At 36.4% G+C, this 18,106-nt stretch overlaps 1 protein-coding gene across 3 annotated transcripts in view; it reads right to left on the reverse strand.

Moving 5' to 3' along the window:
• The window catches only part of LOC106058032 (uncharacterized), a 43,072-nt gene that overhangs the window by 22,111 nt on the left and 2,855 nt on the right, over positions 1 to 18,106 (reverse strand). For 2 of the 3 annotated variants that reach the window (XM_056016593.1, XM_056016591.1), the window contains exons 2-12: positions 17,032 to 17,117; positions 15,986 to 16,122; positions 14,863 to 14,975; positions 13,321 to 13,479; positions 12,315 to 12,458; positions 12,096 to 12,154; positions 10,680 to 10,793; positions 8,278 to 8,468; positions 7,004 to 7,143; positions 4,306 to 4,431; positions 2,662 to 2,845 (exon numbers count right to left, since the gene is read on the reverse strand). In XM_056016593.1, coding sequence (XP_055872568.1) covers positions 2,662 to 2,845; positions 4,306 to 4,431; positions 7,004 to 7,143; positions 8,278 to 8,468; positions 10,680 to 10,793; positions 12,096 to 12,154; positions 12,315 to 12,458; positions 13,321 to 13,479; positions 14,863 to 14,975; positions 15,986 to 16,122; positions 17,032 to 17,086 — 1,422 coding nt within the window. In that variant the 5' untranslated portion in view covers positions 17,087 to 17,117. The remainder of the gene's footprint in view (positions 1 to 2,661; positions 2,846 to 4,305; positions 4,432 to 7,003; positions 7,144 to 8,277; positions 8,469 to 10,679; positions 10,794 to 12,095; positions 12,155 to 12,314; positions 12,459 to 13,320; positions 13,480 to 14,862; positions 14,976 to 15,985; positions 16,123 to 17,031; positions 17,118 to 18,106) is intronic. The other variant, XM_056016592.1, reaches the window with a different exon arrangement.

Below are 18,106 nucleotides of genomic sequence, written 5' to 3' on the forward strand. Positions count from 1 at the left end.
AATATATGTGTGAATATATGTGTGAATGTATGTGTGAATATATGTCTGAATGTATGTGTGAATGTATGTGTGAATGTATGTGTGAATATATGTGTGAATGTATGTGTGAATGTATGTGTGAATGTATGTGTGAATGTATGTGTGAATGTATGTGTGAATGTATGTGTGAATGTATGTGTGAATGTATGTATGAATGTATGTATGAATGTATGTATGAATGTATGTGTGAATATATGTATGAATGTATGTGTGAATATATGTATGAATGTATGTGTGAATATATGTGTGAATGTATGTGTGAATATATGTGTGAATGTATGTGTGAATATATGTGTGAATGTATGTATGAATATATGTATGAATGTATGTGTGAATATATGTGTGAATGTATGTATGAATGTATGTATGAATGTATGTATGAATGTATGTGTGAATATATGTATGAATGTATGTGTGAATATATGTATGAATGTATGTGTGAATATATGTGTGAATGTATGTGTGAATATATGTGTGAATGTATGTGTGAATATATGTGTGAATGTATGTGTGAATATATGTGTGAATGTATGTGTGAATGTATGTGTGAATGTATGTGTGAATGTATGTGTAAATATATGTGTGAATGTATGTGTGAATGTATGTGTGAATGTATGTGTGAATGTATGTGTGAATATATGTGTGAATGTATGTGTGAATATATGTGTGAATGTATGTGTGAATGTATGTGTGAATGTATGTGTGAATGTATGTGTGAATGTATGTATGAATGTATGTATGAATGTATGTATGAATGTATGTGTGAATATATGTATGAATGTATGTGTGAATATATGTATGAATGTATGTGTGAATATATGTGTGAATGTATGTGTGAATATATGTGTGAATGTATGTGTGAATATATGTGTGAATGTATGTATGAATATATGTATGAATGTATGTGTGAATATATGTGTGAATGTATGTATGAATGTATGTATGAATGTATGTATGAATGTATGTGTGAATATATGTATGAATGTATGAGTGAATATATGTATGAATGTATGTGTGAATATATGTGTGAATGTATGTGTGAATATATGTGTGAATGTATGTGTGAATATATGTGTGAATGTATGTGTGAATATATGTGTGAATGTATGTGTGAATGTATGTGTGAATGTATGTGTGAATGTATGTGTGAATGTATGTGTGAATGTATGTGTGAATGTATGTGTGAATTTATGTGTGAATGTATGTGTGAATGTATGTGTGAATGTATGTGTGAATGTATGTGTGAATGTATGTATGAATGTATGTATGAATGTATGTATGAATGTATGTGTGAATATATGTATGAATGTATGTGTGAATATATGTATGAATGTATGTGTGAATATATGTGTGAATGTATGTGTGAATATATGTGTGAATGTATGTGTGAATATATGTGTGAATGTATGTATGAATATATGTATGAATGTATGTGTGAATATATGTGTGAATGTATGTATGAATGTATGTATGAATGTATGTATGAATGTATGTGTGAATATATGTATGAATGTATGTGTGAATATATGTATGAATGTATGTGTGAATATATGTGTGAATGTATGTGTGAATATATGTGTGAATGTATGTGTGAATATATGTGTGAATGTATGTGTGAATATATGTGTGAATGTATGTGTGAATGTATGTGTGAATGTATGTGTGAATGTATGTGTGAATATATGTGTGAATGTATGTGTGAATGTATGTGTGAATGTATGTGTGAATGTATGTGTGAATGTATGTGTGAATGTATGTGTGAATGTATGTGTGAATGTATGTGTGAATGTATGTGTGAATGTATGTGTGAATGTATGTGTGAATGTATGTGTGAATGTATGTATGAATGTATGTATGAATGTATGTGTGAATATATGTATGAATGTATGTGTGAATATATGTATGAATGTATGTGTGAATATATGTGTGAATGTATGTGTGAATGTATGTGTGAATATATGTGTGAATGTATGTATGAATATATGTATGAATGTATGTGTGAATATATGTGTGAATGTATGTATGAATGTATGTATGAATGTATGTATGAATGTATGTGTGAATATATGTATGAATGTATGTGTGAATATATGTATGAATGTATGTGTGAATATATGTGTGAATGTATGTGTGAATATATGTGTGAATGTATGTGTGAATATATGTGTGAATGTATGTGTGAATATATGTGTGAATGTATGTGTGAATGTATGTGTGAATGTATGTGTGAATATATGTGTGAATGTATGTGTGAATGTATGTGTGAATGTATGTGTGAATGTATGTGTGAATGTATGTGTGAATATATGTGTGAATGTATGTGTGAATATATGTGTGAATGTATGTTTGAATGTATGTGTGAATGTATGTGTGAATGTATGTGTGAATGTATGTGTGAATGTATGTGTGAATATATGTGTGAATATATGTATGAATGTATGTGTGAATATATGTGTGAATGTATGTATGAATGTATGTGTGAATGTATGTGTGAATGTATGTGTGAATATATGTGTGAATGTATGTGTGAATGTATGTGTGAATGTATGTGTGAATGTATGTGTGAATGTATGTATGAATATATGTATGAATGTACATCTAAACATATTGCATTCCTCTCACATTGTTAATAGGGGACGATATAAAACCAGATGAATGCATATACGAAGTGGAGTAACCAACGCCGTACTGATAGCAGCCAAAATTTCCGCGTGTTGACAGCACCACGAAGATGGAGTTCTTGTCAATCTGTCCAATGTAAACTTTCCAAGTATCTTTGCCTCGAACCGAGAAGATAATAGTTTTTCTTTATAGGAGGAATAAAGCAAAAAAAAAAAAACCTGCTTTAACATAACTTATTAATTTGTGTTTTACAAAGCTTGTATCAACTCACCCTGTCTGTCTGTCTTCCTGTCTGTCTGTCACGTAAAAAGTTTGAACACGTCATTTCTCCCACACCCTATCTCGGATCAAGTTGAAATTTTGCACAATTATTTCTTGTACCTGACAACACAAGAATCAATTTAAAAAAAATAACCATATTAGATAATTAACTATTGGTAATTAATTATTTTGTTTGGTATCGAACAAGGGAAAGAACTTGTACTTGACAGTTGTGGTGGTATAAATTGAATTAGTCCCATTTAGGAGACTTTATCCTCGAGTTTGTATTCAAGTCATAAAACTTATTTTAAAAATTTAGTTATAAAACGCAGTCAAAAAGCGATTACGGAAACATTCACACACAAAAACCTTTTCACCCACATCCCCTTTGAACTGGTCCAGACGTGATAGGATCACGGAAAGCTAAAAGAATGAAATAGCCCAAAAACAAAAACAACTTGTAAAAATATTTCAAATCTCGCAGACTTATTATCGTAGGTCTATTACACATTTAATTACAAGACATATCTAAATCAATTGATACATTATACTTAACCCTTTCTCTCCTAACTGACGATACCAACGTTGATTCCACCAGAATGTGGTAAATAATTACGGAGAGGAGTTAAATACAGGTTTATATTTTTGGAAAGGTTTTTTTCTCTGTTTCTCTTGTACTACATTCTATTTAACCCTCTCCCTCACCTTTACGTACTACGTACACAAATCGGCATCACTTTCACTCACTCGGGTAGGTTTGACTTTAACTCACCATAGTGTATAGCAGTGATGCCCAGGATACGGCCTGCGGGCCATATCCGGCCCTCGATGTGGTTCCATCCGGCCCGCTTAAAGGTCGGTACAAATGTGGAGGAAATATCCTTCCAAAAAAAAAAAGGTTGAAAAACCTACCTTCATCTACGTTTTTTTTTTCTCTGACGGATTATTACCATGACCTTTAACCTTTGTGCGTTTATTAAACGAAACTGTAGAATCTACCAGGAAAAGTGAACGGATTTTTTACTTTTTTTTTCGGTGGATAAAAGATTGTTAAAGTACACCCAGAGACTAGAGAATGGACGGAAATATTCACCAAAAAAAAAGACTATAAAAATGAGTTTGATGTTGCTATTATATTTTAAGTATAGAAATTACGCTATTTTATGACAGGTTAAAAAAAAACTTCAAATTAATTAATGTAAGTAATGTGATGTAACGGATTTCTTATCAAATAGTTTCGGGGCCTATTTCATTTCGTTTTTTTTGTACCTTTTCGTTCATGTGGCCCGAGACCGGAGTGGCCGGAAATTAAAATGGCCCGCAGGTCGAATATTAGATTGGGCATCACATGAGCAACATGCAGGCCCGCTCAAAATTGTTTACCTCCCTAGCTGAAAGTCTGGAAGAGAAATGTTCGGGTTGTGGTTCTCCATAAGAATGCTGTCCACCCATTTCGCCTTGACCACCAAGACGATGTAGTCGAGAGTGGACGCGTTGTACTGCGGTGTCCTGGAGACCCAAGAGGGTTACTTAAATAGTTTAACTAATAACAGCTATTATATATTGTTATGGCACAATTAGGTGCTAGTCATTTGTTTCGCAGAAAGGGAAAGTTTTGACTTAGAGACAAAGACGTGACTAGTAAAATTAAGACGAGGATTTTAAGACGAATAGTGAAATGTAAATAGACTGCTTTTGACTGCTTTATAAAGAGTCATGTTTTATGGACCTACTTTTGACTGCTTTATAAAGAGTCATGTTTTATGGACCTACTTTTGACGGCTTTATAAAGAGTCAGGTTTTATGGACCTACTTTTGACTGCTTTATAAAGAGTCAGGTTTAATGGACCTACTTTTGACTGCTTTATAAAGAGTCATGTTTTATGGACCTACTTTTGACTGCTTTATAAAGAGTCATGTTTTATGGACCTACTTTTGACTGCTTTATAAAGTCATGTTTTATGGACCTACTTTTGACTGCTTTATAAAGAGTCATGTTTTATGGACCTACTTTTGACTGCTTTATAAAGAGTCATGTTTTATGGACCTACTTTTGACTGCTTTATAAAGAGTCAGGTTTTATGGACCTACTTTTGACTGCTTTATAAAGAGTCAGGTTTTATGGACCTACTTTTGACGGCTTTATAAAGAGTCAGGTTTTATGGACCTATTTTTGACTGCTTTATAAAGAGTCATGTTTTATGGACCTACTTTTGACGGCTTTATAAAGAGTCAGGTTTTATGGACCTACTTTTGACGGCTTTATAAAGAGTCATGTTTTATGGACCTACTTTTGACTGCTTTATAAAAAGTCAGGTTTTATGGACCTACTTTTGACGGCTTTATAAAGAGTCAGGTTTTATGGAGCTACTTTTGACGGCTTTATAAAGAGTCAGGTTTTATGGACCTACTTTTGACTGCTTTATAAAGAGTCAGGTTTTATGGACGTAGTGATTTAGCCTAATGTCATTCGATGGTTCCCTTCATTATTATTAAACTTGTTAATCGATATAGCTCATCAGCATCGAGTACCTTTGTATTTTCGGTCTATCACCTGTGTTAATTGGTTTGATTTTTTGAGTGTTACCTCCTTTTGAATTTAACCACACCAGAAACAGCACGGAGGGGCTAAACATTATGGTATTAACCGGCATGCTACTTATTCAATATGCTTCTTAATAGGGACGTGGTTAGACTTTTGAGCCCCAGTATGCCATCTCGAACACCCGATATAGATTAAGACTTGTTTCCCAAAGTGTGTTCCGCGGAACCATAGCGTTCCGGAAGGCCTGAGTAGGTGTTCCACGAACTAATGAAATAATCAACTTGTAGGCCACACGTGAATGAATCTCTCTAACAATAAATGCAAAGGGCTCCGTTAATTACTCAGATTGTGCGAAGTGTTCCGTAAAGGTAAAATTTTCGGAACCACCGGTTTAAGATATTTGATTAGAAGCTCTGAGTACAAATCCGTGTCCACGCACATTTTCTGGTAGCACTGTGCTGACCACAGAGGGGTCTGGAAAGCCTTAGCTCCAATAAAAGTGGTACTTTACAATAAAAGTTCAAACGATGAACCTTATCCATCAGTATCATAATCTAAGTACATTTGTTTGTAAAGATTGTCTCTCTTTTTTTTAAACTTCGTTGTAATATTCCAATTTATTTACTTGTCTAAATCACACTTACTGTGACTTTATCTCATATCACCATCACACTTACCGTGGCTTTATTCTCATATCCTCATCACACTTACCGTGGCTGGCTTTAGTATCATATAACCATCACACTTACCGTGGCTTTAGTATCATATAACCATCACACTTACCTTGGCTTTATTCTCATATAACCATCACACTTACCGTGGCTTTATTCTCATATCCTTATCGCACTTACCTTGGCTTTATTCTCATATCCTTATCACACTTACCTTGGCTTTAGTCTCATATCCTGATCACACTTACCTTTGCTTTAGTCTCATATCCTTATCCCATTTACCTTGGCTTTAGTCTCATATCCTCATTACACTTACCGTGGCTTTAGTATCATATAACCATCACACTTACAGTGGCTTTAGTATCATATAACCATCACACTTACCTTGGCTTTATTCTCATATCCTTATCCCAGTTACCGTGGCTTTAGTCTCATATCCTTATCCCACTTACCTTGGCTTTAGTCTCATATCCTGATCACACTTACCTTGTCTTTAGTCTCATATCCTTATCACACTTACCTTGTCTTTAGTCTCATATCCTTATCCCACTTACCTTGTCTTTAGTCTCATATCCTGATCACACTTACCTTGTCTTTAGTCTCATATCCTTATCCCACTTACCTTGGCTTTATTCTCATATCCTTATCCCACTTACCTTGGCTTTAGTCTCATATCCTTATCCCACTTACCTTGTCTTTAGTCTCATATCCTTATCTCACTTACCTTGGCTTTAGTCTCATATCCCTATCATATTTCCTATGAATCCCATCACAAAGACGTCTCTTAGCTCTACAACTCGTTCTTTCCTCTAGCTCCTCTTGCCCCTACCTCCCTTTCCCGAAGACGGTCCTGCTCTAGACTTACATAATCATATACTTGAAGTAGAACAGTTCCATGGGGATTATCTGTAGAAAACTTGGGCCTCCCACTTTTGTCTTGGCGCTCTGGACGTACACGACCAGAACTCCGTGGCTGGCGTTGATGTAAGATATGTAATCCTTGAGCTAGACGGAAGAGCCACACAAAATATCAGCAGCAGGCGTAAAAAGCATGTACATGCATCTGCTAGACATAAGCATTTATCATCTAGATTTCACTATTCTACAGATGAAATTATAGACCCGATTATAGAGACGTGTTATTCAGGTGGAATATATTCAGTGACAAGGTATTAAAAGCTTGAAGCAGTTACATAAAATCAAACATTTATGGAAGAAACAACTCTTCGTTGAAACGCTACCAGTGCCGAAAGAAAGTATTTCCCTTCATTGATAACCAACAAAATAATTTTTATCGATTGATTCAGGTTTAGATAGATTCAATAAATTGCTTTCTTCAACTTGATCCGAGTGCCGGCGTGATGGCAGTAACGTGTGCAATTATTTAAGGGGAAAAAAACCCGACATATTTAACCATAGCTGTGAATACTGAAGGACTTATTTCCCTTGTTGGTATCAAACAAGCAAATTAACAACCAGCAATTAATTGACGCGCGGTGGCAGAGCGGTAAAGCGCTTGGCTTCTGAACCGGTGGTCCCGAGTTCGAATCCTGTTGAAGACTGGGATTTTCATTTCAGGATCCTTGTTCGCCTCTAAGTCCACCTAGCTCTAATGGGTACCAGACATTAGTTGGGGAAAACTAAAGGTGGTTGGTCGTTGTGCTGGTCACATGACACCCTCGTTAACCGTAGGCCACAGAATCAGATGACCTTTACATCATCTGTCCTATAGACCAAAAGGGGAACTTTACTTTTACTAAAAAATGAATTGACTAATCGGTTAATTTTTTTTTTATGTATCATCCAAGCCAAGGAAACATTGAGCAAAGTTTCCACTTGATACGAGAAGCTTGTGGTAGAAAAAACTGATCCAAAGTTTTACCAGACAGACGAACAGATTTAAGCTTTGTAAAAATCTTTTCGACAGATGTCAGCCACTTAAAGAGAGGAACCTAAACCGTGTTGTTCAAAAGTAAACAAAATATCTAATATATAAAACTGTGTTAATAAAGAAAATGGATATATCATTCAACCTAATTACACGCGCTTAACTTCAGTTATACAGATCAGTCTCTAAGGTGCTTAAAAAAAAAAGATAGTACAGTAAGACTGATTTCACAGACACATTGAATAACTTGCTTTTGTCCAGTCGTTGGCTTTCCGAAGATATGTCTGTACCACATCTAGATTGCGTCCATCTCTTTTCTTATAGGTGTGTACCATCGTGTTGTCAGTGCCGGCTATAACAACGGTGTAGCCCATTTTGAATGCTTCGATCTCCTTTATTAAAATGAATTGTCGCCCGTAAGTCTCCTGAGGAAGCATCATTTCTTTAAGAGAGAAAAAAATGTAATCAGGCCACATTTTTTTCAAAAACACTTTTTTTAGGGCAGTGGTGCGCAACCTGTTTTAAGTATATTGGCCTGAGAATCATAAATATCGGACACACATTCTTATTATAGGGAATACATATATTATACAAACAAAATACTAATCCAGTGCTAAAATTATCCTCCATGGCTTCAAATTACGCGCGTAATCTATGGGTCTAAACTCTAAACAGTATCTCGCAAAAAGGCCCCTACTTCCATGTTAGCTTTAAGTTAAACATCCCTGACTTAATTGATGCATTCATTATCTTTTGGCGTCACTGTCATCCGTATCGAGTGCTATAAGTTAGCATGAGTGTTGCACAGATTATTTAAGAAATTTGATCAAGAACATCAAAGCTATTATTACTATTTTATTATTATTAATATATTATTAAAGTTTCCCTTTCATGCCTTGCGATCTATGGGGCAGATGATGTTAAGGTCATCTGTTTCAATGGCCAACGTTAACGAGAAGGGTGTCATGTGGCCAGCACAACGACCAACCACATTTGCTTTCCCCACCTTAAGTCAGTTACCCATTAGAGTTGGACTTATTAAGCATCAGCTGCATGGAACATCGTTGCCCATCACAGCCTGTACCCAAGAATTCATCTCAATTTTATGAGAGATAGTCCATAGTTGTTTCGCATCTGAGGGAGAAGGACTTTGTCGCGTAGTTCTTCTAACTCTGTTTTTTATTTCCTCTACTCGTAGTACTTGTACGGGGCGAGTGTCTTGTAGTTTTGTTTTGAATTGATTTGCTACGTCACAAAGTCCGGTGACATCTATTGGCCATTCTTTGTCATGAGGCAGTTCACCTTCTGAGTTTGGTTGAAACGGACGGTGTGTTGGTCCGTAAAAGGTTATTATATCTATAGCCTGTACTAGTTTCTCGGACTTATATTATTCAGTAGGATTTTTGGACCCCTGTTTAGGGGTGCCAGTATTGGAGTTGTATATACTGAGCTCGAGTCTATGCTAGTGTGGGCGTCACTTGCCGTCTCAAAAATATATATTACAGTTTTCAGTGCCATTGTCAAATTGGCGATCATCTGAGGTCGAACTTTACTATTACCGAGGTTGGCAGTTTTGTGACGCCAGTCGGTCAGAGTCTGGCGGACTATGAAACCAGGGTGACAAGTTGATAGCAGCAGCACAGGTGCTTAAATTAATTATTGAATAATATCGTTATATATTATATATATATATATATCCTATATCTAATATATATATTGTCTATTTATCATCCTCATTGTACATAAACATATATCAGTTTCATACAATTAAATTCATTTCGTTGTTGTTATTTTATCCATCCACCTAGTTCGTTACTCTATGTACGACTGTGTGTGAATGATGTTCTTATCAGGCTGAACCTCGGGACCTTAATGGTGTACAGCTATTGAACAACACATATAATTCCTAAACCTGACAGCCCTAAGCATTTAAACATACAGATAACAGGTTTTTTTTTCAAGTCTTATGATCAATAGTGACTTTAACTCTACCTATCAATTAGTCTGTTGTACCGTTGGGGCACCATGCAAGATCTGTCGACCGTCTTTCTCCATTCCTCTCTCTGTCTTTTTCCTTAGAACCTCTTTCAATGGCAGGCCCGTCCATTCTTTTATGCTGTCTTCCCATCGCTTTCTCTGCCTGTCTCTTCTTTTTCCTTGTACAGTTCCCTGAAGGAAGGTCTTTCCGAGCCCCGAAGACCTTGTAATATGGCCGTAGATTTTTATCTTGCGTTTTTTTACGATAGTTAGCAGGTCATCATGGGGTCCAATTGCTACAGAGCTAGAGAGGAGGATCTTAGCAATGAAATAGAGATGCTACAGAAGGATCATAGCTGTCACATTTAAAGTCCGCAAGAGATTAGAGACATGGTTACTGCAGCAATTGGAACCAATAGTGACCTGATAACTATTGTAAAAAAAAACAACGAATCTCGCATGGTGCCCCAACGGTCCAACAAATTAAGGGGGGGGGGGTGAATTTTGAGTTTTGGCACATCGGCACAGTTTAGGCCATCTCGTTCCCCGTAATCCTGTAAGGGCTAACTTCTATACAGTTAAATCATTAAAAACAAGGTCTATTCACAGTTAAAATAGTAAAGGTAGTTAAAGGGATAGGTAAAGAAAAAGGGTATGAAAAGTAAAGTGCACTTACCTACAATATAATTCTCCTCCTCTCTTTCTTCCGACTGACACACCATGCCATCATTGAGGGACCTACAATTACCTGTGACAATACCAATGGGCTTTTCCCCAATCACTGTAGAACCTTTAAAACAAGAAAAACTTTAGAAATACTAAAAATATTAGAATTATACCACCACACGTGTCAAGTACGATTTCTTTCCTTTGTTCAATATACCAAAAAAATAATATAAATTACCATTATTGAATTAAAAAATTGGTTAATTTTTTTTATTGATTCTTGTGTTGTTAAAAAAAAAAAAAAGAAATAATTGTGCAAAATTCCAGTTTCATCCTAGATTTAGTGTGGGAGCAATAACGTGTACTAACGTTTTTACCATACAGACATATTGAGTTGATATAAGTTCTCCATTCAGTTTTGTGATCTATGGGGCATATGATGTGAATGGCATCTGTTTCTATTGCCTATGGCTAACAAGGGTGTCATGTAGCCAGCACAACAACCAACCGCCTTTACTTTTCCACAACTAATGTCAGGTACCCATTTAAGCTGGGTGGACTCAAAGCACCACAAAAATCCCGTACTTAATAAATCCCAGCCTTCACCAGCCCTAATTAACTCCCCCTACTCGTTCACATCTCTATTCTAAAATTGTTTCGCTAGTTTGTTTTACATGTTTTGAATGTCCCTCCCGAGTTAAAGGTAATCCACTTCCTAGCCCAGGACTCCTGCAGCAGGCAGGGTTTGAACCCGAGATCACCGAGACGATTAAAACGACGGTCCAGCTCACATACCGCAAAACCAGGCTACCGTCTTTGACCTTGTATTTAGGTATCTTGACGTTTTGTTTGCAAACACTTTGACCCATCCAATCAGACATGAGTTCAAGGTTCATCGTTCAAGGCCTTCCTATTACAAGTACGCAAGCAATCAATCATGAGTAAAAATGTGTCTATTTCCTTAACATTCATTAAGTGTTGAACCGAGGCTCCCAGGCGAATGTGGAAGGCAGTCCTGTCGGCGGATACCCTCCCAATAGTGTACGTCTCCTCAACTATTCTTAGTTTAAAACCTACATCTACGGTGCTAATGTAAACTTAGTTAACGAACGAGCTATCTGTAGCCACCATAGTCGCATTTTCCTACACAAGTATTTTGGTAATTTGTCATATAAGAGGTTAATTTCTTGGCAATATGACATTTGACGCACACTTCTGCCCCATTGAAGATGTCAAATAGCTTCAAATGAATTTAAGTTGATATTTAATACAAATTTTGACGCACATACGCTCAGCCCCCATCACTGTTTCGTTTACATAACTTTGTATGTGGTAAATTACAACTCATTTTAATTCTTGTATAAATACATTTGTGTAGGAAAAGTGGTAGTCACAGAATGGAATATGTGACAAGAGGAGGACTCACCTGTTAATGAGCCCTGACACCCTTCCTTATCGCATGACGAGAAGGCGTAAGGTTTAAGCCTGCAATAATTTGAAAGGTCTATTTATCTAATAGTTGGATAGGTCTATCTGTCTAATAGTTGGTCAGTTGTGGGTTTTTTTAATCTCATAGTTTGACATATTTATTTAATAGTTTACGTGCTTTAGTGCTAATTTCATCGATTGACAAAAAATTCTTTACCTAAATAGCTGCATTTGAATAGAGTGACCGTTCTTGAAGATGACCCCCGAGTGGTTGTAGGAGAAGTCTGATCTGTTACTCTGGAAGGTCAGAGTGATGATGTTAGGTTCTTCACTGGTCATTACTACCAGGGAGTACTTGTACCTGGGGTAGGACAATACAAGGACTTATGTATACAGGACAGTAGGACGCTGCTTGTTTCAGCACGAAACTCGTATCCCTGCGTTACGTGTAACAATCGATCCAAAACTACAACTGGCGTGAGCTGTCATGTTTGTGATTGAAACAAGCAGAATTTAAAAAATAAATACTTTAACAAGAAAAACACGTCTTATATAAGGTAAAGAACTTCAAATCACAGGCGCATCTCTCAATACTGTTATTTATCGTTAGTATGAAACTCTTCAATATAGGTATCTTATACTACTCAGACTTCATTTCGATTCAACCTCGAAATTCAATCGAAATCCACTTTCTCTCTCTCGCATTCTCTCTCTTTCTTGTTATCTCTCACTTTTTCTCTCTCTCTCTCTCTCTCTCAAACGTCCTAATCCTCTTTCTCTCAATTTTTTAAAGTCTTTTTTTCCTCCTATATGATTCTCTCTCTCTCTCTTTCTCTGTCTCTCTCTTTTTCTCTCTCTCTTTCCTTTTTTCTTTTTTTTCGTTATCTCTTTCTGTTCTCTCTCCCTTTTACTCTGTTTCTTATTCTCTCTTTTTCTCTCTTATTCTCTCTCTTTCTCTCTTATTCTCTCTCTTTCTCTCTTATTCTCTCTCTTTCTCTCTCTATTTCTCTTTCTATCTATGATTCTATCTATCTCTTTCTCTCTATCTATTTCTGTCTCTCTTTATCTTTCCCTCTGTCTCTCTTTTTCTACCTCTCTCTCTGTTTCTCTCTCTCTCTCTCTCTCTCTCCGTCTCGCTCTCTTTCTCTCTCTAAGTCTATTTCCTCTCCTTCCCCTCTCTCTCTGTCAAGGGAAAATCAAAGTCTGGAAGGGAGTCCACTTACCCAAACGTCACTGCGTGGTACCTCCTGCCCCACCCCGCTACTGGCACGGCCTTGAAGGTCTCCTGGCCCCGAACACCTTCGTGGATACTCACCATAATGTTTACAGGCCACGAACTCAAGACGCATATGATTGGAATAACGCCCGAACCAGGTTCTGGGCTGGCAAAATAAAAAATTGATACTTATTATTATATATATTATAGCTTTTATATAGCGCTACTTTCATGCTTATAGCATGCTCAGAGAGCTTTTGGTCCAATCTCATTTGTGGACCGGTGGGGGGGTATCTAGGAGTTGGTTTTCCGTGCTGCCTTTAGGCGCTCAGTAAACACAACTCTGCCCGAGTCGGGTGTCGAACCTGGAGCCCCCTTCTAGGTAGCCAAGTTCAAGCGCACTTGGCCTCTCGACCACGCTTCCCACGTGTCAATTAGTTCATTGTATCCTCACTATTGGAGATGTACTCACATAGAGGCTTTTCGGATTATCTGACATAAAGAATTTGGATGTATAGATAAGTGATGTATTTTATTATTTTATTATAACTTATCACCATTTCAGAATTAGTAAAGTAGAACCTACATTTTCTTGTTCTTTTGACTCAAGCTGAAAGTTGTTCATATTAGTTGGCAACTGTGAACTTTCATTATAACAACCTTGACATTGTTTCTAGTGTCTATTTTATTTTTCAAAATATCTCCAGAACCTTCTATTTTTCATTTTCTCTCTTATTTTGTTCCCCGATTCCATTATATCGTCAGGACATGTCTTCATTTCGCTTTCTGTTCTTTTTCTTTACATTTTATTGCTTAAAGAAATCAAACCATGTCTTACAACTCAAACAGTAAACAGCGATCTAATTTCTTAAATAACTGTTGTCTAAAAATACTTAGTCTTTCTATTTTGATGGTGTTTATTTTTATTTTTCTATTTTATTTGGGGCCATCAAACTCACTTCTTCTAGGGCAGGGGTTCTCAGCCTGTTTGTCGCGACCCCTTGCAGGGTCGATTGACGATTTGTCAGGGGTCGCCTAAGACCATTGAAAATATGGATTGTATTTTGTCTATTCTTCTATAGCTGTGGGGGGGGAGGGTCCGCAGCAGAGGTGGGGATGTAAATAGGGGTCGCCGAGCTTAAAAGGTTGAGAACCGCTGTTCTAGGGCCTCCTATTACCTAAGGCCGGGTCTGCGCAGACCCCGGTGAACAACGGTCTTGACTACATTAGATATTGCAAAATATTAAGGTCGCAGCTGGGTTAGCGTGGTCATGTGAAACACTGGCATAATCATTATTCTCCGGAACTGAAGATATATAGGTCTTATATTGTCATATATTATTGTAGAATAGTATTTTAACATATTGATGTAACATACAAAAGTAAGATACCTATTGTAAAATACTTTTGTAACAAACAATAACAGATAAAAGAATTAAATAATCAAGGGAACAAAAAGCAGAAAAAACAATATTGCGTTCTTAACAAAAGATTAATAGAACCAACAAACTCAAATATTTCTTTAATACTAATGTGATATTTAACTCACTAATAATTCTGTTCTATATACAATACTTTGGGCTGATTAAAGTTGACAAAGAGACTGATATTGTTGTCCATGCGATTATGTTGTGTAAAATAAAAAAACTGCATGATTTGAACCTAAAAGCAAGTAAAATTTGCAAAAGTTATTTTTTAAAAAAAGACAACACCTCCTTTACCAAGCTGATATGTATTTTGTACGTGCGATTACTTTGCTTTAAATATGACTAGATTAAAAGAGGTTTCTAGCTTGGATATAGGCCTAGAGATCCAGACTTAAAAGGCGGTGCGCAAAATGTTCCTGAAAGTCTATTTATAGATTTCACTCTTTAATGTAGACATGCGGGAATACCCGTTGATGTAATTGTGTTCAAGAGAAAGATTTCCTTTCTATATAATTATAGTAGAAATAGAAGAGTGAAGTTTCCCCTTTCAGACCTTGCGATCAATGATATGATGTAAAAGTCCTCTGTTTCTTTGGCCAACGTATAACGATCATAGTGTCATGTGGCCAGCACAGCGACCAACCACCTTTACTTTCCCCAACTAAAGCCAGGTACCCATTAGAGCTGGGTGGACACAAAAAATCCCGGTTTCAAATCCCAGTCTTCACCTAGATTCAAACAAAGGACCCCAGGTTCGGAAGCCAGGCGCCTAACCACTCAGCCGCCGCGCCTCCTATATTATTATACTTCCAAAAAATATATCGGTCAAACCAGAGTTTTCCCTGTGTGACCAATTTATTTTTACCCAAAGATATACATAAACATTCAAATTTCTATAGTTAGAGCCTTTTTCGAGAACGTGTCCACCGAGGTTTTTTTTTTTTTTTTTTTTTTACTTACGACTTTTTTTCTTCTTTTTCTAATGAAGACTTTGCAGGCTGAGACATGGAGTTGTAACAAAAATAAATGCAAAGCTTGTACGAAGTGACTTAACTGTGTAGGTTACGTGAGCCTCTTATACTATAGTATTTTTATGTTGCTTATGTAATACAAATAATAATAGTAACGTCGACATTGAAGTGTCACTATCCTGTAAGGCTAGAGAAACGAAAAGGATATGAACAAATCAACGAGGCGAAGCCGGGGTTGAATGCTAGTATTAATATAAACTGAGTATCACATCACCTGGACAGTCGTCGTGGTGTACTCAGTGTAGATATGGAGGTACACACTTGGGATCTTGGTCTTTTGACTTTTGGTCAGGAACCCAGGTGTCGTAATGAGAAACTCAGTTCCAGAAGCCGTGCTTACAGCTGTGACAGCTGGAGGACGCCGATAAACGTGTAAATATAAACTGTTTTATTAAGTAATTTGTATTAAACTTCACTGCGTGTTGCAGAAATTTACGAATAGAACACAAAATAGAATATAAAAAAATACTTTAAGAAAAAAACAAAGCTTATATTAAGCGTACGTGTATCGATTAGATGGGATCAATCGTGTAATTAAATTTGTAATAGATCTAGTCTAACAATAAAAAATCTTTTACAAAAAAAAAAAGGACTTGGATGGAAACGATCAGAATTCAAACTCATGACTCAAGCCTTCTCAAGCCAACACGTTTACCATTCTTCTAGCATATCTATTGTTTCTGTAGTCGCATCCTGTTTTGTCGTGTTGTGTTCACTAAAACTCAGACTAATATATATAATGGGAAATAATTCAGCTTATACTACCACTTCAGTCAAGTACTAGTTCTTTCCCCTGTCTGAGCTACCAAACATAATAATTTATAGACTAATTAGTAAATTTTTTGTATTGTAAGGTAAAAAAAAAATGTTTGTGCAAATTTGAACTTGATTCGAGATTGGATTTGGGAGAAATAAATACAAACTTTTGACGAGACACAGTGAGTTGGTATAAGCTTTGTAAAAAGGGGTTTCAATTGGACTTATTACAGACGGAGAGTTTAGGTTTGAGACCTCCAACTCTTTAGAGAAGTTTGACACAATACTTTCACACTAGAAAGCAAGCGAATTATAACCTAGTTCCAATGTTCCTTTAGTTCCAATAAACTCTATCTGAAGATGTTCTTAAAACCTTTTTTTTCTATGGCTGCGTCCTATAACTTAAGCCCTACCAATTGTTCTGTGGTCTTCACTTTCAATGATTGGGCCTTAACTTTATAACAACTCTGCTTCAATGGCTTCCATTATCTGCAATGTACTTACAGGTCATGAGATCCTCCAGGACAAGGAATGACAGCAATTGAAGCACATTGAACATATTTCACTGACCTACAGTCTATGGTGTTTATCTGTGAAATTAAAGCAGGGGTACGTTGTTCGTTTTCTTTCATTAAAAAACTTTTATAATTTTTTTTTATATTTCTCTTTATATCCTCTGAGTCTTTTTAGTATCGGTCTAGGTCAGCGGTTCTCAACCTTTTAAACTCGGCGACCCCTTTTTTTTACAATCCCCCACTCTGCCGCGACCCCCATGCACACAGCAATAGAAGAATAGACAAAAACAATCCATATTTTTCATGGCCTTAGGCGACCCATGGCTAATCGTCAATCGACCCCCAAGGAGGTCGCGACCCATAGGATGAGAATCCCTGGTCTATGTAGTCAACTCAAGCCTGAAATGTATAAAAACTTTTCTGCTACTTATTATGTGTTAATTTTTTTATGTCGATGAAGGCCTCGTGGCCCAAACGCATCGTTTTTTTGTTTTTACTTGGTACAGCGAGGATTCATATATTTATTGTTATTGTACTTTCTAAACATTTCCTATCTACATCAAGTGTCGTCATCAGATGAAATGACTGTCATTTTAAGACTTCTATATCAGTTTCGTCTCTTAGAACTTTTTGAAACTGTAATGAACTTTGTGACTACAGAGCGTGAAAATGTAAATAGTGACCATGAGTGAGGTGTGACCGGACGTAAGGTAGTAGAGGAAATCTTAGGTTTTAGTTATTTGGGGGGGGGGGGGTTAAGTAGATCCAATTAGTCGAGAGAGGTTAGTTGAAGTATGCAGTCAGACGTTGTTACAAGTATGTAGTCAAGAGAAGTACTTTGGTGGAGTTTCATTGCTAGTTGAGATACTAAGTGTCAAGCTATATTAGTTGAAATTTAGTTATACTTTGGTGGAGTTCCATTGCTAGTTGAGATACTAAGTCAAGCTATATTAGTTGAAATTTAGTTATACTTTGGTGGAGTTCCATTGCTAGTTGAGATACTAAGTCAAGCTATATTAGTTGAAATTTAGTTATACTTTGGCAGGGTTCCATTGCTAGTTGAG

Source organism: Biomphalaria glabrata, chromosome 18, assembly GCF_947242115.1.
Source record: "Biomphalaria glabrata chromosome 18, xgBioGlab47.1, whole genome shotgun sequence".
Taxonomy (NCBI): domain Eukaryota; kingdom Metazoa; phylum Mollusca; class Gastropoda; family Planorbidae; genus Biomphalaria; species Biomphalaria glabrata.